This window comes from Bombus vosnesenskii, unplaced genomic scaffold (assembly GCF_011952255.1).
Source record: "Bombus vosnesenskii isolate JDL3184/JDL3185 unplaced genomic scaffold, Bvos_JDL3184-5_v1.1 scf7180000013334, whole genome shotgun sequence".
Lineage (NCBI taxonomy): Eukaryota > Metazoa > Arthropoda > Insecta > Hymenoptera > Apidae > Bombus > Bombus vosnesenskii.
This window is the reverse complement of record NW_022882972.1, coordinates 885224-906814: the sequence shown is the minus strand read 5'-3', so window position 1 is coordinate 906814 and position 21591 is coordinate 885224. Positions and strand designations below refer to the sequence as shown.

Sequence of the window (21591 nt, the reverse complement as noted above, 5' to 3'; positions counted from 1 at the left end):
TTGATAATTCTTACATAAATAATTAATTATCATTTTATTGGAAATATTTTTGGTTTAAAAATTTTAAAATTGGAAATTTCGGAAATTTCTTCTTTCTGATAAAAGATAATCGATTTTAGTGAAATTTAACTCGTACCTTTTTCAAATATTCGTAAATTTATTTTACATAATTTTAGATATATCCTAAACTTTATCGAAATTAAAAATTTCCATTATTTAAAGAAACACGGTAGTCTAGATTATTAAATATCAACCTAATCCAATTGGATAATATTCCTTCAAAATTATTTTTCATCGCTTGGAATTTCTTGGTGGACAAATTAAAAAATACATATACATAATTAGATGTCGTTCTTCGTTGATATCGTAACGGAGGATTCCTTTTACGAGAATCTCACGTTGGGTGTAGTGAAGATTCTCGAGAGTTTCCCATACGTAAAAAATGTACGAGTCGACCGTAGAAACGGATGTGAGACTATGGCCATTACCAACTGGGAGCAACGTCATTGTGTTACGCTGCCGGAGAACGTTAGAAACTTCTACGCTGCAATCGACGGTTTCCTGCTTCAGTGGAACCTCGAGATAGCAGGTAAGGCGCTCCTAAAATTGTCCACGCATTTTCATGATGCTCTTTAGTGACTTTCATTCGCAACTATTCCTTCTGATCCCGTACATTACTAGTGGTTATTTGACATTGTCATTTCCACTGTTTTAATATATATATATATATATATTCTTGCATCTATAGTTTCTTGCTGTGTAGCTATGGTTTCTCGGATCTTATCTTCTATTTACTCCATTTCTCCTCAAAACAATTATCCTTATATAATTCTGTGTTGTTTCAACGAAAATTATCCTTTTTTCGTTTTTCTTTCCAGAAAATTGTTTTTGTTTTCTTGCTAAAAATAAAGATTTCGATTGTTTTAAAAGAATAAAAGTAGCTATTAATTCTGGCTAGATTAAAAATATTCAGCCCTATTATTCAGAATGAATATCAAATACATAATGATTAATAATTCATGGTTGAAATAATTGATAGGCAGTTTGAAGGGCTACAGATGTTAATTACTTTCATTACCGAAGTCATACAATCGAAAGCAGTTATTTAATATTGTATTTACATATTCATATCTATGGATATTTTCAGATATTATAATAGATCGTATACATAAAAAATGCAATTAAATTAGAGATCCCACATTGAACGAAAACAACTACCTGGTTATTAATTATTATTCTCAAATTATTCTCACGATACACCTTCTTTACACAGGTGAAGAATTTCCTGTAGGACGTATGGAAATTGGCACGCTTTCCTCTCTAAAGCGCTACGCAAACAATCCCAAAGATCATCAAACAGATTCCACCAAGCAAGAACTCGACACCGACGCTCATAAGCCAGATAATGAAATTACTTCCAATAGCATAACTGACCTTGAAAATCCAAATTCAATTAATTTGCAAGGAAATGACCATGGTTGCAAGATGTTTGAAATCGCAAGATGCTTCCCAGAGAGTGGAATGGCCAAAGTTTATTTATTATACCGCATGAAACATGAGGAAGAATCACCAACAATCTGGTTGCATCGAGAAGATACTAATAGATGGTATCATTTGGCAAATAATTTCACCGTGTATTTCCGTATGATGCTGGTCCATTTGGGTTTGCCATTGTGGCAGTGTTGCGTGTCTGGTTTGTCTCTGCCTCCATGGGTCGAGCAAGTCTACTTTCTCATTGGTCCTCATCTACTTCCTTCTGCTGTTGAGCCCACGGAGACCATCTCTACTACCATATGGAATAACGGGCCCATAAATGTTATCGATCCAGCAATTTTTAAAGGGAAGGAAGGAAAGCAGAAGAGCTCCAAGAAAAAGTAATTTGTATGATCTTTTGGTGTTATCTGGTAGTAGTTATTGGAATCTCTACAGCAAAATGGAGTTCCCAAGTAGATAAAATTGATATTCAAGTTTAGTGGAATCTGTTCTAATGAAAGATCTTGTTATACTTTGCGGATGAAACCTTACATAATCATATTTGTATTGCTATGATAGAATAGAAGCCTGCTATATAATTATATAAAGAAATAAATATTGGCAGTAGAAGACTAATATAACTCTATTGAATTTCAGTGTTTAATGTATTTTACCCATAGTACGATTCGAGTAATAATTATCTTTCTCTCTCAAAGAATCCGCTGGTAAGGTGCAACGAAACTCTCCAAAATTCTCCTATAATCCAATATCTCTACCACCCACAGTTCTCGTAGCAATAAATTCTCTCTAACCCCTACCATCATAATACCATATTTCCTTTCTCCAAACAATATCCTCTTCATCCAACCACCATTTACATTCTCAAAAAAACTTATTCCATCGCATAAAGCAATCAGTAGAAATAATATACTCTTTTCCCTTTCTGTTGAAATTGGCCAGGCAAACGACGAAACCATTCGGATGAGTAGGTTTATTTTGAGAACTTGAGATCATGCGATGCTTCAATATTTTAGCGCCATCCTTAGTCACGTGAGTCAATGAAATGAAGTGGGCACTGCGCTTTGTTCTGATCTATTGTTCAAAAGCAATGGAGGAAGATTAAGAAAAAGATATCAATAAAGACAGAAAATTGTATACTTTTCTCCTTTTCGTCTATTTTGTAAGCGTCCACGGCGACCCTTGGCTTAGTTGGCACGAAGCTAACGCAAAAACACCGAATGAAACGAATTGGCAATACGCCCTCCCCCGTTGGCAAACGTGGACGTCTACGGGACGCGGTCACTTCGTCGCCGTCCATGGAAACTATCCGCGCATCTTTCTCTCGATTGTGGCCAGTGAATTCGGATTGCAGCTTTACTGGCATCCAACATTTCCTCTCTTTTCCTTCTTTTTCCCTCCGTCTTCCGGTTCTTCTTCTATCGCATATTCGATTTATCCCCTAGCAATGCTATTCATCGAATCCGCCGATCCGTTCACGTATAAATCTTCATTTTTTTAACTAGCTCCCCCAGGTATTGTTTCCAAAAATATTTTGGTCGGCAAATAAATGATCATTTCAAATGTTGAAATTACCAATTCGAATTTATGTCCAGTCTACAAATGTTATGTTGATTTCTACGTTAGTTCTCCGTATATAACAAGCATATTTTCATATTTTGGGCAATCTGTTGAGCAAACTGTTCACGCCAAGCTCTTTTTATCTGTTCTAGGCTTTCGAACATTTTCTGAAAAAATTCTGTGGCATTTATGGAAGTTTCTACTATATTATACAGTCCATTTTTAATTGAAACGTTTGAAGGTTTCTTGAAGAAAATTAGAATTTTGCTTAGAAGAAATGCACGTATGAAGTTTCATAAACGGTTCAGGTGGTCTGTATTAAAGGGTTGACGCTGAAATCCTTAATAAGTTTCATTTTATTTAATTATCGTGATATTTGATCTTTTCTTCTTCGAGTTCCGTATTAATAGAATGTCTTCTTTCGGGTATGGTCGTGTATTACTGTTCGTCAAAACTTCTGCGTTGACTTGTTAAGATAAAGGGCAGATCGAAGACAAGAGAGGAAAGGCGAACCTAAATATAGCTCGTTAGAGGTAGAGAAAATCGATTTATACATAAAATAAGTATTTGTATCTATACTTAGCCCTGGCCTCCCAACGCGAACCACTATTCGATTAAGACGCCTTGTGCCATAAAACAGTTAAGACGGTCACATAAAAATCCTATGAAACCGCGATCGTGTATTCCTTTTGCATGATTGTTTGAGTCAGATTGCCCGTCCATCGACAATCAGTGAAATATTAGCGCATAGTTTCTCGTTAACGCAATGTATGCCGACACGTTCAATGCAAACTTGAAGGGTTCCACAGAAACTTTAAAATGAGGTCAAACAGCTGCGCAACGATATTTAATTACATAAAAATAGCAATTTCAATGAATGATTTGCGGTTTTGTCGTTTCTATCCTGAGATATTTCACTGAATATTCGCCATTGGTAATTCACATATTATAAACTATTTAAATTGGTAAATCACATATTATAAATTATGATACAATTAACTCTATAGAGAAAATTATATTATGTATATAAATTTTGATAAGATTGATTCCACAGCGATCTTAATGAAAGTTCTATAAAGAATTCGATAAATAAAACAATCAAATCCTCTAGCAAATATACAGTAATTCATGAAAGTATTTGTATTAGTATTTTTATGAGTATAATATATGCGTTACACAAGACTTTTCAATTTCATTAGCAGAGTAACGAGACATCACGATTACATGATCATGATATCATGATTACAATGATAGAATTTCAAACCAATGTGGAAATATACAGGGTAAGTCATCTAACTCCACTACTTGAATTACTTATAAACTGTTGGTCATATGAAAAGATCTTTTAAGTTGTATAGTATCAATGGCTAGTTTACAATAAATAATATTTAATAATATTTGTTTCAAATATTACCAATGTGATCATGATTCATACACTATACAAGACCTTTTGTGTAGTATACATAATATATTTAAAAAATCTTATCAAGCGATCAAATATTTTCATCACCCACTATATAAGAGTACATATTTTGTTCAGTTTCAAGGATCGCTCATCATAAAGGATGTTAAACCTTGTTAAATCAATTTTTTAAGCGTAAATTGCTTTATAATTAACGTACCGCCGTAGTCTTCCGCTTCTCGCGTTTCTTCAACAGGATATTCCTCACGAGCATCGCTCGCAGCTGAGACAAGTAGACCCCGCACATGTCCATTCTGCGAGATGTACTTGTCTTTCTGATTTCTGCAACAGAAACGAGAAACAAATGAATCGGGTTTGAAAGAGAAGAACACATGGGCCTCCTGTTTAAACTAATTAACACGGCAGCTTGGTTCAAGCGTGCTTTAGTTTGTCTTAACGATATTTGTAGTACTGCATTACGATCCTGCCAACGCTCATGTCTCTACCTAAATCCTACGATTTTATTCAAACCTCTAAAACATGCTACTTTCCATAGATTTTTTCTATTCTATTATAACTTCCATTCCATTGATCATTCCTTATTAACGACCTCTTTAATCATAAATCAATTCATCCGATTCCCTGATCCAATCAAACGTCTTTAAACCTTCCATGCTCTCCCTAATTCGAACAAATCCTATCAGAACACAATCGTCTTTCCGTGCCCTATTACAACGTTACCGATGTCCCTAATTACTAGATCGTGGATCTTTATGCGTTTATACCAAGTACAGACACATGAAAATAGATAAAAATAAATAATTTGAAATACACGAAATACTTATTACAATATTTAGAATATAAGACACTTCTCACATGAATTTCACTTTTTTTACCAATATTTCTAAAAATATGAATTTACATATATTATCTATTAGCTACTAGAATCAATAAAATGGAATCAATAACAACCGGTCCAGATAGCGCAGATAAACAAAATATTTGTTTAAAACACGTGATAGGTTCCAGCCATTAACTGGAACGGGATATTTTCTGAGGAGTCGCTATGGTTATTTTTAGCTGAAGGTTTTTAGAATTTACCTGAATACAACTATATTACCATATTTTATTAATGATGTAGTTCTAATCTTTGATAACTCAAGGAACGTAACGCAACATGTTATACCTGCTTAAGAATAACAGAATAGAACTGTTGTATATAAAACTTCTGAATATGAAACCTATACCTTTCCTTGTTTTTTTAATAAACACAATTTAAACGTTGCGATTTGCCCTCTTACTGCTGCGAATTCTTCCAATTTATTAATGTATAATTTCCTCCATCTGTTATCATAACAAATTTATTGTATTCTTTCAAGTCATGAAAACATATCGCAGCAGAGAATGAAAGTAATAATTTAAATTAACGGGGATGATAGTTTTATAGTGATTAAATCCAACTATTCAAAATCTTGATTTACATCACTCTGATCATTAGTCGTGTCAAGAGAGATATCATAGAATATTTGGCTATTAGAAAAGAGAATCGTGACTCAAAAAAGATTAGGAAATTATAGTTCCGCGGTATCGGGCGAACCAACCGCGGGAAAGATTCTTATTGATTAACATCCAGCAGTGGCGGTTTGGCCGATGATTGGCCCCCGGCCGTGACGAGAGTTTTCACTTCGACGTTGGAGCTCTTTGTTGGAAAGTCGTCTGCCTGTGCCACGTACACCTAAGTTACACAGATACAGCCGCGATGTGGTCGATAATTCGTCGTTTGCACTATTTAAGCGTTCGCGCGTGTAAGAGCGAGCAATATGCCACCGAATATGTCAAGGTCTTCGTCATAGTTCCTATACATATTATTGACCTATGAAAAAAAAAAGAAAATATGGTTCGTTAGTCGATAAGAATATGTAGGAAGAACCGGAAGTAAAAGGTGCAACTGGAATAACTAGGTACATATGTGGGATCGGAAATAGAAGATATGGACATGGAATATGAATCTTGGAAATCTATCTCTGATGAAAGTCGTGAATTTAAACGCGTGATTTATTTGGTGATCATCGTCGGTGCTTCGTCCGTGCATTTGATAATGGATGATAAAATATTCGTACGCAGTTGGTAATCTTGCAGATATGCTATTACGTCTTCGATGCAGGAATCAAAGGCGTAAAGGCCAAGTATATCGAAGAATATGTTTGAGTATTATACCTTTATATATAAATGTATTATGTATTATATTCTATCTTATAATAGAAAATTCATTTATATTAAAATGCCTTTATATCATATTTCTTTTATGCATTGTAAGATATTAATGAAAATTGGACAATAGGCATTTAGAAGATGTAAGTTTAGGCATCAATCCCGTAAAAAAATTCACCCAGTTTTCAAAATCATAATTTAAGGCTTGTTGCACGAATTATAAACGATTTAATTTTGCTATTAATCAATAGATATACGCTGGTAGTAACGTATACCAATGAATCAGTTGATAAGCCTTTGCCTCTATTATATTTATACAATACATTTTTCTTATTTTATAATGTCATTCTGCAACATATAGTCTATTACGTATATTAAGCCTTTCTTTATTAAGAAGTTCAATTTCAACACTGACTTTAATTCCAAATTACGAGACTATGAATTATTAAGTACATACTTTCAGTGTTTAATATTTAATATAATGACATTTCAATATTTTATTGTTGGCGTGTATATATATATGGAAATATCATAAGAAAAGAGATCAATAATATTAGAGCTAATTTAATCGTATAGAATAAAGGACACATAAGTATCAGGATCTTTTTGTGGGTGGAGCAAATTTATAAAATTGTAAATATAATGTAATTTAATTGAACGTCTTTTTGAATTACTCTTTTTAAAGCATTACTGTCTACACTTTTGTGGTACAATTTCCCCCACGCGAAGAAGATTGACTACGTGGGTGGCCGAGAATATTTTCCAGAATCTATTTACTATCGCTCTTTGGGCAGAGAAAGTTAATGTTAATAGTGTTTGAACTAGTTCATACGTAGTCTCTACATAAAAATGAATTAAATCTGGGAATCGATGAATAGTGACGACCAAAAGTTTGGACAAACCAGCTTCATAGAGTTGGAAAAAACGAATTAATAAAAATTATTTTCGCTATTAAACATTCAGTGGATTGATTTTTATAAAGATACAAATATCACTGCGTGTTTTGGGAATAGTATTAAATTATCCTTTTCAGTGGCAGTTTTTACCGAAAAATAACTAATATTTTAGTATTAAAAATATCATGATTTCTACCAGATAAACAAACTTTAAAATAGCTACGTAGATATCAAGTTTTGCCATCTGACTAGAAAAATCATACACGAATAACGCCACCATGTTGTACATAAAGTAACGAGAAAAAGATGGCAATTTGCAAGATCACATGTGATACAATTATAATTAATGCGCAACGATAATCAACGATGCAAACAGCCGATAAGAAATTCTTCATGCATTCTTTTCTCTATCATCGCATCACAACGCGGCTGTTGCGTAACACTGACTTCATTCTACGTGCAAATCGAACTTCCGGCCGTATCAAAGAACTCTTCTTTATTGCAGTCGGGAAACTTCTTCATGGAAAGATAAGTAGCAACTTTTTAAATCTTCAAACATGGGCTTATTGTTATAAATCGAGATCCAAGCGGAATAAATCGAGACCAGCGAATCGTCAAATTTTTATGCAAATGTATGTTCTTATGGATACGACTAAAGAAATAGAATTTAAGTAAAGGCGTGTTTTACCTATCAAACATCATAATGGAAATTCTATTCTAGTTATTAAAATGCAAGATATTATTGATACTTTGTAACTTTTACGAACCTTATCGTTATTATCGAACGAAACTGAATTATTTAAAAAGAGATGTGAAAATACAATATTAAACGATAAGAATTAAATTGAAAAAATAGATACCTGAAATTACGGTTGAACTCTCCCAAGAATATATGTTTTAAATAATTTTCTGAGTCGTGTCCCATGGTACGAGCTACGGACGACTGACGACTAGTTGCTTATCGTATATTAAGTAACTATACAGCTGTTAGACGTTTACATCAATAACAAACAAAAATACTCGTACATGATTCATAGAATTCGAATCATAAAAGTTTCGATACTTGGAAATAAAACCGATAACCAAGCATTTAGAATCTAATTTAACCGATAGATAACGAAACGGTGACACGTTTATCGTGAAACCTTCGCAAAAATCAATATTCCCTTTCTTTACACTTGTTTGCGTAACAAAAGACCTGTTTTTTTCACGGCCGAACATTGCCATGGTATCGATAGCAATTTTTGTGCCACTTTCAGAACTGTATTTTTAGATCCTTTTCGCTCTACAAAGCTAACTGCAAAATCAAAAACGTTCTTAAAAATCCTGCTATAAAAACAACTAAATATTGGGATAAAAAATTACAACTTCTAATTACCCATCGATTTAAGACGTCACCTAACTCTAGATTATCTGTTCCCACAAAGAAGATCTAAAAGATAGATATCTAGGAAAAATGATCAAATTAACCAAAGTATAAGTATTTAATTAGAACTTAATAATATGTATAATATACATAATATAATATATATATATAATAATATATATAATAATTAGAACTGTCACCTGTAATAGTCATTGTATATTGAATCATAATCTGAACACTGCTATTTCGAAAAAAAGACCCGATAAACGTTGCAAGTTTTGCTAAGAATTCAACCATTTCATTTGTAACGACTTAATGAGATTTCGGTCGTAAAGCACGTAAAAATCCAAACCTCGATTGCTATAAAGTATCTTAAAAAAGAGTCCATTGACTTTATCCGTTAACAACCCCCTACTCGATAATAAAAGAATGGGGTCGTTCGATATCTTTCTACCAACAAGGAACAAATAAAAATCCCGAAATGCTAAACAGAAAGAAGAGATTAATCTCACGTAGCCGACTGACTGACGCAACAAATGAAAAAGCAAACAAAGAGGAGAGAAGAATTAGTTTGTTGGGGGCGTGGAACTTACGTGAATCACGTGCTGCTGGACAGTTGTATCGAAAAGGGCGACTCTAATCGGCCGTACCCTCTCCCTGATCGAAATTAGCAGAATAGTCGATGTAGTCAGAGGTAGCAGTGTCGTGGCCGTTTCTACCGTACCCGATTCCGATCGATCGTGACTCGTGAGCGGACGTACTACAAGCTGCGACAACGGCATCGCGATGAACGACGACGGTGCAATCGGTGCATCGCCGGTATACGTTTGTAATGCCGCTGCTCCTGGCCATCCTCGTCCCCGTCACCGATTATCCGTGATTTTCTCTTCGCTGTAATTCAACAAACACATTGGGTTTATAATCGCACTAATAAGATAGATAATAAATGACGGAACGAACGGATGAATGAATATTTGTATAAAGAGAAAATATTTGAAGATAAGTTTACTTGTAGTTTTGTTTTGTCTCTGTAAACTATGTAAAACCAAGTCCAATTTCTAGGCCGTCAGGCTGAAACAATCAAATACATACATGATTTTACCGATAACTACTTGCAGTTGGAATTCAACAAGGTGGTCTCTATCGTAAGAGTATAGTTTCGAAATCGATAATATTATAAGAGATATAATGGTAGGCTAAGGCCTGCTGTTCGCCAAGTGACGCTTCATAGGCGCGTATTAGACGCATTGATGCTAACAGTACGTTTCCATGCAACGCTCATTGTAAAGTAATGTGCACCCGTTCACGAAACAGCAACGAACCGTTCTCGTCGTTACGCGTTTTCGTCATGATGACTGGCGTTAACATGGTCAGTAACGAGGCGTACGTTGCAGCTATAAGTGACATATAGTATATCTAATATCTAATATGAAGTGATATATAGGATGAAAACTTGTTCCTCGTCGCTCGCTATTTTAATATTGTAAGAACAAAATGTATCTTAATGTACGCCTCGTAGATCGAACACCGTCGTAGACGTATCATCACGCCTAATAGACTATGCTTAAGCCGAAACTGTTTCACTTTGGAGCAACACTGTGGATGAACGTTGCTTTCATCCTCGTCTCCATCCAGGAATGAAAGTTCCTCCAGAATGGAACAGTGTAGATTCGGTTTTACGCTTCTGAGAAGCGACGCTTTATGGACAATGAGCCTATGGTCCAATTCTAACTGGGTTCGATTCTCTTACTAGCAAATTCCGGATTTTTATAGAAGTTTATACTTGAAAAAGTAGAACTCAAATAGAAGTTCGTTTTATGTATCTATTATGAGACTATAAGGAGTAATATTCTATTGTGAATATTTTATATATTTGTTTATATTATATGTATGCATTCTGTGCATTTTCGTATATTTAAATTTCGCATAATTGCACGAAAATCCGCAGTCGACTTGGTATATCCCAAAATAGTTCCTCTTCATCGAAATCATGTTATACGATATACCTGTTTAGAGTTTACACTATGGTTAACGTAGATGCATGTTCTGCTGAATTAAATGTCTGAAAAGTGATATAACTACTTGTATAAGAATCTATATACATCGATATACACATTTGGTGGATGATTCAAACGTGCCAATTCATCAGGAAATGCATCGACTGTATCCATTTTTGAATTAGAAATCAGTCATTTAGAATATGGCTACATTTTGTAAATTCCTGTGCAAATTGAATAAAATATCTTGTACACTGGTCAATAATCTTTACAGACCTCGATTTTCTCGCAGTTTGCGGTTTTCTACATATATAACAACATCACAAATAAAGTGCAGTTTTCTAAGGATTTTTATACAATATTATTAGAAAAGTAGAATCTCGGTAGAAAATTGTTTAATTTACTAAGCATTATAGAAGACGTTGTATGCTTTGAATATTTTATATATTTTTTCATATTATGTGTATTCCATGCAATTTTTCACTGTGAAATTTCTATGAATGCACAAAAATACGCAGTCTAATCGCGAGATGAGAAGAAATTGGTGGTAATGGATTGGTTCTTAATTTTTTAAATTAATAAGTTTATAAAATATGCGTATAGACTTATCTATGATAACCATAAACACATTGGACTAGTTTTTCTTTTTTCATTGGACAGCGAATCGTCGAACTAGATATGTTGTTTATAAAATCTTCAAGAATGCCGATTATATCTGGCGATAAAAGTGAAAGGTAACACTCACGTTTGGCTACGATAAAATCAATCCAATCCTCAGGCGACGAACACAATTCGATGAGGAAGCGAGTCGGAGGCCAAGGGGTCGACGTGTTTCGGGATGGACTCTTAGTCCTTCCGGTTTGCTCCATCCATGTGGGCTACGTTCGATTGGAACCAAGGGGTTTGCCTTTCATCTACCAACAAATAACAACGAAAAGGCTCTTTTACTTACTCGTTATGGCTCGTATCAAAGAACGAAGAAGCTTTGTTTCGCGTCGAAGGACTTAATGGCCGAAGGAAAGTAATTTCGCGAAAGATTGAAGTCGATTTTCGATACATAGACATCGTGTAAATGCTGTAAGACGAAGAAGAAATATGATACGGCGGAATGAGCTAATAAAGAAAGGAGAATTTCAATTTCTAGTAGAATGTTTTAAGTACGGGGCATCTTTCGCCGATGGTAAAAATCCCTGTCGACCTTTTACGCAGATGTTTAATATCGCAAACAATTAAGCACCGATTTACCGAAGGATGTTACGTCGATTATTCTTTAAATAATGGATGTTACGATAGAGGAAGAGGAAACGCACGTGGTGCCAGGCTTATTGAGAAAGCACTGCAGATGGTGTGACACCTAGTGAGATCATCGTCGATCGATCATTGGAATAATATGCATGCAGTGATCATCCATTTTATGTTTAAATCTTAGCAAGCCTCTTTTATGTTTGACTCTTAATACTATATAATTGTTGAATTCAATGAAATCATTTGCACACATCATATCTTATATTAGTTTCATGCGCATTTTCATGAAATGGAATTCACAAATTTTGAAATTTGCTGTATTAAAGGTGGAGATAATCAATTCATATATTTAGTTAAAAAATGTCTAACATTTTTTATTTAATCTCATTAGTATTTAATTAACATTTCATTAATATTTTAACATCGTCTTTATTATTAATATTTAATCATTGTATATTAGTATATTAAGATATGAACAATACAACTGAAAATTGTCAATATAATTCCTTGTATCCTTTAAAATATTGTTAAAATGCAATTAGAAACAGGGGGAAACGAATCCACGGATGTCACGTACACGTTCAACAAAAAGTCAGCACACGAAACACGCCACATTTCCTTCGTCCCTGAAACTTGATTCATTCTGTTGAATTGTGCGGAAACGCGAGACTCTAATTGTCTTGATTCGGTATGTTATATCTTCAGCAAACCGTATTTTGCCAGGAATTCTCTTAAAGTACTTCCTCCGTGAAAATATAGAAGATACAGAAATAAAAAATCTGATGGAAAAATGAAAAAAACAAAGCGAAAGGAGCTTCAGAAATTTAACAAATATTAATCTTTATATCGATGTCGACTTTTATATTCCGTGAAAATACGTGAAGCTTTCCACTTTATTGTTTTTATTAATAACAGCCTGCATTGTTTATGGAAAATAACGAAAGAATTTCATGTAAATTTAATTGCATAAATTTGTTATTGAAACATTATAAATATTAAAATTTAAACGTTAAAAAAGCGTAATGTATTTCTAGAATTCGAACACTGAAGAAATAATTATTAATATATAGATAATATTTATTAAAAACTTAACTCTACAGTAGAACTTATGGCGAATTGAGTTTCATTTCTATAATAGATTAAAAATAAATTACTTTCCTTGGAATAATATCGTATAAGTATTTCTTTCAATTTAATGAAAAAGTATTTTTCTTCCGTTTTTCAATTGCCCCGACTAAAATATTTAATAAGAACTCTTTCTCTAATAGCTTCATTTCCTTGAGATTTCATTTTCTTTCCATCACTTTTTCATCGACCTATTCTTACACACTATCATATCGATAGCCAGTCTAATATCATTTCATTCCTTATACTTCGCTGTGGACTCATATTTATATCATACTTTCTTCCTATTTTTAGAAATAAGACGCAGTCACAAGGCTAACAAAAATTCATTAAAAAATTATTCTATTACAAGATATCCCTTTTCTGTCGATACTTACAAATGTAGACAAAGTAGAGAAGCAGAAAATCGAAAACCCTGTAATTACAGTCACCGATACCTTTACCTTATCAGTATTCTCCTTTACGTCTTATTTCTTTCAAATTGAATTCATTATGCATATCGTATTAAGCAGAGAAATAAAATATAATTAGTGAATTAATTATAAAAAATTGTAAAAATGTAGCTACAAAGAAAATGAAAAATATTTTGCTTGTATTTCGTGATCACAATCATGATCTAAATAATTAGATTTGAAAATGAAACGTTTAGGCTGGTTAGATTAACGCTTAGGTTATAGTTAAAATGATTGAGTGTGGTCATCACGATCTTTCGCCATGAATCGTGGCTTGTTTTACCAACAACGATATCGACAACTCGTGTAGATATCTCATCTTATTATTCTACTTAAGTTTCGAACTCTGACTTGAGATTTAATCAATACACGAAGGCAACACTTTTCTAAGATTCTTATTCAAATCTAGTTCATGAATGGCGATCATTGTTTGTAATCTAAATTTACATAATTCCAATTGTCATTGCATTTCAATTTCATTCTTCAATTCAGAATTACAATATTCACGACATTACGTGTATTATTCATAATGCATAATGCAAAAAATATCGCTGTTCTCATATCACTAAATAAATATAACTATACAGATTCTTTAATCCAAAAACCTTTGATTATTTTAAAAAAATTCTCGCAGTTTCCTTATCGTGAATTCCATAATACAAATATTACTTGACAAAATTTTTATATTACTATATAATAAAGTTTCTTCAATTTCGGTTATTTGACTCTTATTTTTTTAAAAGCTTTGTTTTATTACTAAAACAAGAAATCAATCGGAAAAGCATGAGAAACTAATACACTTTTTATTATTAAAAAAAGCGTCGTATTTTTACATTTTTCCCTATTTCATAAAAACAAGTAGAAATGTAATATTTTACAATCTAATTAATTCACTTAATATTTGCAATTTTCCAAAAAGATTGAGATAGGTCAGGTTAGATTTCAACAGTATTTAAACATGTTTAAATAAACAGAAATACTCCCATCGTTTAGAAAATTGTTGATCTTAGCCTATTCTTTTTGGTAAATTTTGAACATTACGTGAATTAAACCTAAAATCTGTCCTTATTTCGTAAAAAAGACCAAAGTTAAATTGTTAAAATTTGAAAATTAAAAATTAAACAGTATAATAACTCATCAAATCCTTCCATTATAAAATCTTCAACTATTTTACAAAATTTCAATTAATTTCCTTTTGTTGCAAATTTTGTAATAAAATATTACTGTCTGAAAATTCCCATATTTTTCATTCAACAGAACAATACTATTTCTTTGACGATGGCGAAGTAATCAACAAAGAGTGCGTTTGAAATTCATAAATTTCCTCCACGTTAACTGTATGACGCAGAAGTTCATCTCTCCGTGGTGCGGAATACAGGGCAGAATTTGTCAAAATTACATTCTTATCGGGAAACCTTGGTTGTTTATAGCGGTGACATGTCGCATGATGAAATGAATAATGAAACATGGCACGATCTGACCGAAGAAAACTCGACCACACACTAGCATTTATATCTGAATTACAATTATTTATATCTACGTTCGTTTGTTATTTAAGCAATTGAGAATACGTGTACTTACAAGCAAACAAAAAATACGCACACACGCATCAAAGAAAGAAAAGAATCCAATATTCCTATGAATTTGACATAACGCAGAAGATAGTGGCTTTTTCTAAATTCTACAAATTAAAATTGATATACTGTTATCGTACGAGTAACGAAGTATTATCTAATTTTATTTTTTTTGCTAATTTCATTTTTCGAAAATTTTTGCCTTTGTGTTATTTCTCTTTATCTAATTTCCCAATTATCTTTTACCATATAATAGCTAAATATATCTGGACAATTATCTTAGCTTTTAAAAGAAAGTAATCTATTTTAATATCTGAAAATAATAAGAAATACAGCTTCCGATACGTAATTATTAATAAATATCACATTTGTAATCAAAAAATATATTTATATCCCTTTACAATATTTTACCATAAATACAACAAATATAAAATAAAAACATTTCTTTGGATTTAAAACTATTAATATAAACATCGTTCATGCCAAGTAAATAACCCCACGATTCCACACGCGCAATATCATATTTCTCAATTTACTTATCCTAACCTATCGCAAACCTAACCCTCTTTGTATCAATTTTCATACGACCTTTTTTCTTAGATGTTCAGCTATTTTATTACTGTTTATTCCTGGAAATTCGTTTCGTTCTTACTTACGTTATTTACATATATAAAATGAAAAAACTTACCATGTCACGATATCGAATTTGTATGCTCACTTTAAGAAGTGCCCGACGAGATGCCCCTAATCGTGTAACTCCGCGTCGGAGAGCACGACGCAAGACTTTTAACGAAGTGGATTTCCCGCGCGTATCCTACCGGATGTAGACACTTGCCGGCGTATAAATAATAAATACGAAATGCACGGGAGACTCTGGCTAGACGAGCAGGGTCTTCACCCCACGACATCGAGGGTTGTCGAGGTAAGGAACGAGCCAGACCAGACAAACCGACGCCATAACGACGCCTGTCGACCAACGCCGAATACAATATAACTGTAATTGCTCGAATTACGTGGCAGTAGCGTTACGATTGTTAATTATTAAATGTCCATTAATCACTAGTCTTTCCTTTCTATTACATAAAGCCGATATAAGTAGATAATATAGTTTCGAATTTAACATTGAGGTTATGAATGTGAATTATATAGGGCATTGACTAATGGAAAATTTATGTTAGAATTTTTAGAGTTTCTTTTCTTTTGTAGAGTTTTTTTATGATAAAAATATCCTTATTAAATTAAAGAAATTGAATTCGTTTAATATATACATATGTCTAATGTACTTTAATTATAATTAATGTACCGCACATATAATCTATGTTAAATTGTTTAAATTTAACAATATTTTATTGCTTTCTAGAATGTTTCAACAGCATCCTTTAAGTTTCTTCTAGCCGTTCCATTTTTGAAAATATACAATTTTTAAAGAATTTTGATGAAGGTATATTATATATACGTATACATTAAATATATGTATATTTTGTGTAAAATTGTCTAAAAATTAAAAAATCGTTTAATTTCAGATCGTACAATTCCAAAATTTAAATAGTTAAAAGAAGTTTGACATTAATAAAACATTTTCAAAAAAAAAGAAAATAATGAAGTTTAAAAGATCCAATCTTTTCCTTGTCAATATTTCTTTCTCCCACTCGATAAAAAACGAAGAATACTTATCATAAACTCAGAACTGAGTTTATCAAAAAAAAAAAAAAAAAAAAAAACAAATAATAATGATCCATAAAATTCTGGTCAGACAATATTTACTTCGATGGAGAAAAATATCGAAAAATTCGATCAAGAACTCTCTATTGTTCATACTATACCTATAGTAACACGAATATTCCATTGTAGATACACATTGCATCTGTATCCGCATACGTTGTGCAACACATATGTAAAACGACTGTGCATTATCTTCGAACACGATTGGTATTGATGTGTGCACGTCACAGGACAAGAAATGCTGGCTGTTTACAAGGAAGGATCGTTATCTTTTCTATCGTTTTAAAAATATATAAAGAATGAAAGAAAAAATAAAAGAAATAATGGATAAAAAGCTTGATTTATTTCCGTTGCGCAAGCACTGTGTAAATTCGCATATTATCTCACCTTTGCGAATAAACATGAGATATAAGCATACATGATACATCACGTAAATGAGTTTACAAAATAAAAAAAAAAGAGAAAGAAAATATATCAAGGTTGTAAGAATTTGTAGAAATAAGACAGGTGGATAATACGGTTATTTGTAACTTGTAATTAGACTTAATAGTTATACTAATACTTGTTTGCAATTTGTAAAATTATTTGGTTATTTGGTAGATAATTATGTTATTTATAAAACAATAAATTAGAAAAGAGCCCGAGGGGACTAAGCCTATGAAAAGCGGATTGCGGTGAATTATATTACGATCGTGTTTTTAGATAATTGCTGCGTTAGATCTCTATATTAAAACCATTAAACCTTATTTTCTTCAGCACCTTTTAATTCACTTGCTTTGTATATAAGTGTTCGAAATAATTGGAAGAACATTTAATTTTATTTAATGCTTAAGAAATTTCACATATATATAATATATCTATTATATTATCAGTATTTTAATATTCAATACTTTGGGAAGTAATGCAACGGTAAGTTGAACATATGGAAATAGTCACATTGCTATTTATGTAATTAATTCGCTCACTTCAATACGCCTGAAACAAGATCTTCTAATTATTTTAAACGACATACCTTTGTCGCAGCGGTTATATACAGCGATCCATTAAGTAGGGACCAACTTAACACCAGCTACTGCAGTTGATGTCGCAAATTAATAACGGATAAGAGACTTTAGAGGACAAACGTGACGTAAGAAGTTTCACTCGCGGAGGTAATTTTTTCCTAGGTCAAATTTTTTTAACGGCGATATTATGGCTCTTGCAATTGAATTATTCGAGAAGATATGCTATGGTGGAAAAAGTTCCACTATAATCCTTTTACACCATCTATATTACGTTTCAAAGCAAGATAACAGCAAATAGTTTTTATGAATCACCCTGTATAACCATTAACGTATTAACTTCTTACACTGTTATTTTAAAAGCTTTTACCCAATGGAACTGATTTAAATTACGAACGAATGACTATCTTTAAGAAGCTCCTTCCGTTCGTCAAGAAGTAAAACTTTGCAACGAACAATGAATGTATAAAGGAAAAATAACAGGATTTAATGGTGGCGAGACAAGGGAAAACGAACAAATCTGCGCGTACATAAGCGTATAATCTCGAAGCACTACAAAGACCTTAGGAGATTGCTTGTTGCAGTGTACTCGTCATACATGTATTCAGGATTTAATCGTGTATGACGAAAATCGTGCAAACTATAGATAGCTAGATAGAACATCTCGTTACAATCTGTATTGTTCTCACGGTAAAAACAGGAACTATCAATGTTAATTCAATGTGAATTTACAAGGTTATGTTTACCTCAAAAAATGACGAATAAGTTGATTCTACTTTATGATAAGTTCCTAACCTATTTTATGAAATATACAGCTTCAGATCTCGAATACGAAATATTTAAACATAAATTCATTTTGTATGAAAGCTGATTCTGAGACTTTAATTTATTCATTGAGGTTATGATAAAAATGTAGGTCCTATAACGTATTTTAATTTTGTTCCAGTCATAAATTTTATGAAACATAAACCTATTTTATAAAACACAAGGTTGATCTTCAACACGAAATATTGAGACTTAATTTAATTTCTTATCGGGGGTTCAAATCTCTAATTTATTTCTAATTTATACTATAATTTGGATTTTACGCAATATTTTCAAGAAACTTCAATTGATGGATCTTATAAAGTATCTTATTTTTGTTCCAATCATTATAGATTTGTAACTCATTTCATAAGCATAAATAAGTTTGATATCAGATACGAATTTCTGTAACTTCATTTCATTTTGGATCGAGGCTAACATTTCCAATCTATTCATCGACATTATCATAAAAATTCTGATGTTGTAAGTAAAGTATTTTGTTCCTAGGATAAAGAACTATAATGCCAATATTTTTTGTTAAAAGCATTCTTTCTAGTTTTATCCTTAAAGAAAAGAATTCATGAGTAGATTTTCTGAGAAGCTGATCATTATGGATTCGCCATTGGGGTAATACGAAAGCTCTGATCCTATGTCCCATTTCGCTGTTCCCTATAGAGTTCTCCGTTTGTCCAACTTTATTCATTATCCCGTGTTACTTCATGTTCCCGTCGCGTAATTCTTAACCTATCATTACGACCGTGGTAAAAAATTAAAATACCAGAATAAAAGAAGGATAATTCAACTGGAAGCTAAATCTTCATTATCAATTTCTTGAAAACGTCAACGATAAGACAATTCTGTTTCACCGGTTGAGGAGGCTTTATCAGCCGACATCATTTGCATCACAGTTCCTGTATAGGTTCACTAATTCAATCTGTCAGTTGTTATCAATTTCGCTCGTTTATCTGCATTAACCGGCAACATTTCCATTCCACGAATATGTGAAAGGAAGAAACGAATAGAAATAGAGATGTTACCGACGTGCATTTTCTTAAAATATTGATACGCGAAAATTATACGAGGGAAACATGATAAATCTATATTTGACTGGCTGAGAATCATAGTTCACTGTTATTTTTCATAAAATTGTGTTTTACGTTTATTATTATAAGAAATACATTACACTTTTCCAAGTCATAAAAACATATAACGAATAGCAGAGAGTGAAGTTATAACTTAATTAAGAAACTAAAGAAATAATACCTGTGAGAATTGAAATATGTTACATATATAGTTGACAGTGTATTCAATTTTTAAACGAAAGACAATAATAACTTGTCATGTTTCTCTTCTGTAGTCTTCATTTTTTCCAAGAGTCAAAGGACCGAAATTTTATTCCGCGTTGTCAATTATACACTCGACATTTTCCAGTCTTACTGGTGAGAAAAGAGGCCATAAAGAAGCCGTAAAACATAACTGCGTAAAGGAAGGGGGGGGTCGATCCGCGAAATGCAAAGAAACATCGCATCGTTTCCATCCGGAAGGTCTAACACCACCAGCTGTGTTCTGTGCGCCAGACGATGGGGGATATTTGCATTGAAAAACTGGTCAAAATTGGATTCTAAGAATTGTGCTTCCTCTGCAATATCTTTGTTCACAGAAAAAGTTAAATAAGAAAAATTGTAACATAATTTGTCAAAAGTTTCCTGAGAATTTATACTTATTCATGTTATTTTCTTACAGTAAATAGAAATGAATAATTTATTTCTTTGAGAAGTTCGACACTAGTCACTAGTCACTAGTTACTACGGATTTTTATGCATTTATAAAAATTTAAGAATTACAAAAACGCACGGAATGCATATAATATAAAAATATATATGTAAAATATCCAAACTATTGCACTCGTTATAATATTTGATGAGTGGAACAAATCATTGTATCTTTAAAACTTTAAATTTGCATAAACATCCGATGTCAGTTTGGTTTTTGAGAATAGAATAGCGTCTTTTATAACACGAAAAAAAGGTCGTGCCAATACTGTGTCCCAAATGCAAAGGATTAACACGGCCCGTAAAGCTTCACAATCTCTGTATAGTTTCCTTTCTCCCTACATACTCTTATTCGCTCCTCCTTACGAAATATTTTACGTGATCCAAACCAAACAGATGAAACTCTTACTAGTATTTTTCACTTGTCACTTTGTTTGTCATCATATTGTCGTAGGTTTTCTGCGAGCACTTTGTGGCTGCACGATTATCGATTTGGAAAACGTAGAGCGGAAAGCACCGGACATGTCTCGTTATATATACTATGTACATATAAAGACCATAGGAGGAAACATAAATGTTAATTTATGACTAAACAAAAGAATTTTCAAAGGTCCAAAGATATAAGTCTTTTAAAGATAATTGATCAAGTTTTATGATCCAATTCCAAAAGCCAAAGATACAATTATTAAGACAAGCTCTATTTTAACATCTGCGATACTATAATATTATGACTAGCGATATTTTGACAATTTGAAGCGGACGGAAAAACAAATATATAGACGATTTTGATAATATGGGATTGATTAACAACGTACTGAATCTTAAAACTACTCTATTATAAAAAAGATAGAAAATATGACTTATCGTGCTTTTTTCCTTCATATAGTGTACATAATATATATATATAGATTTGCTCATAAAAGTGTTGATTTGCTCATAAAAGTAAAATAGAAACCTTCTTTGAATATACTAC

The 21591-nt window shown here is 32.4% G+C and overlaps 2 protein-coding genes across 3 annotated transcripts in view; one reads left to right on the top strand and one right to left on the bottom strand.

Moving 5' to 3' along the window:
* The window catches only part of LOC117235863 (ATP-binding cassette sub-family A member 5-like), a 33706-nt gene that overhangs the window by 10164 nt on the left and 1951 nt on the right, over positions 1–21591 (bottom strand). For both annotated transcript variants that reach the window (XM_033498296.1, XM_033498297.1), the window contains exons 2-4: positions 11669–11837; positions 9520–9817; positions 4674–4795 (exon numbers count right to left, since the gene is read on the bottom strand). In XM_033498296.1, the coding sequence (XP_033354187.1) occupies positions 4674–4766 (93 nt within the window). In that variant the 5' untranslated portion in view covers positions 4767–4795; positions 9520–9817; positions 11669–11837. The remainder of the gene's footprint in view (positions 1–4673; positions 4796–9519; positions 9818–11668; positions 11838–21591) is intronic.
* On the top strand, positions 200–2124 carry LOC117235867 (tubulin polyglutamylase complex subunit 2). The gene is made up of 2 exons (XM_033498307.1): positions 200–589; positions 1274–2124. Exons 1-2 carry the CDS (start codon positions 346–348, stop codon positions 1876–1878), a joined length of 849 nt encoding a protein of 282 aa, XP_033354198.1. The 5' UTR covers positions 200–345; the 3' UTR covers positions 1879–2124.

Coding starts and splice junctions, on each gene's coding strand:
- LOC117235867 (XM_033498307.1), top strand. CDS start 346: ATGTCGTTCTTCGTTGATATCGTAACGGAGGATTCCTTTTACGAGAAT. Junction 590..1,273: donor GTGGAACCTCGAGATAGCAG/GTAAGGCGCTCC, acceptor TTCTTTACACAG/GTGAAGAATTTCCTGTAGGA.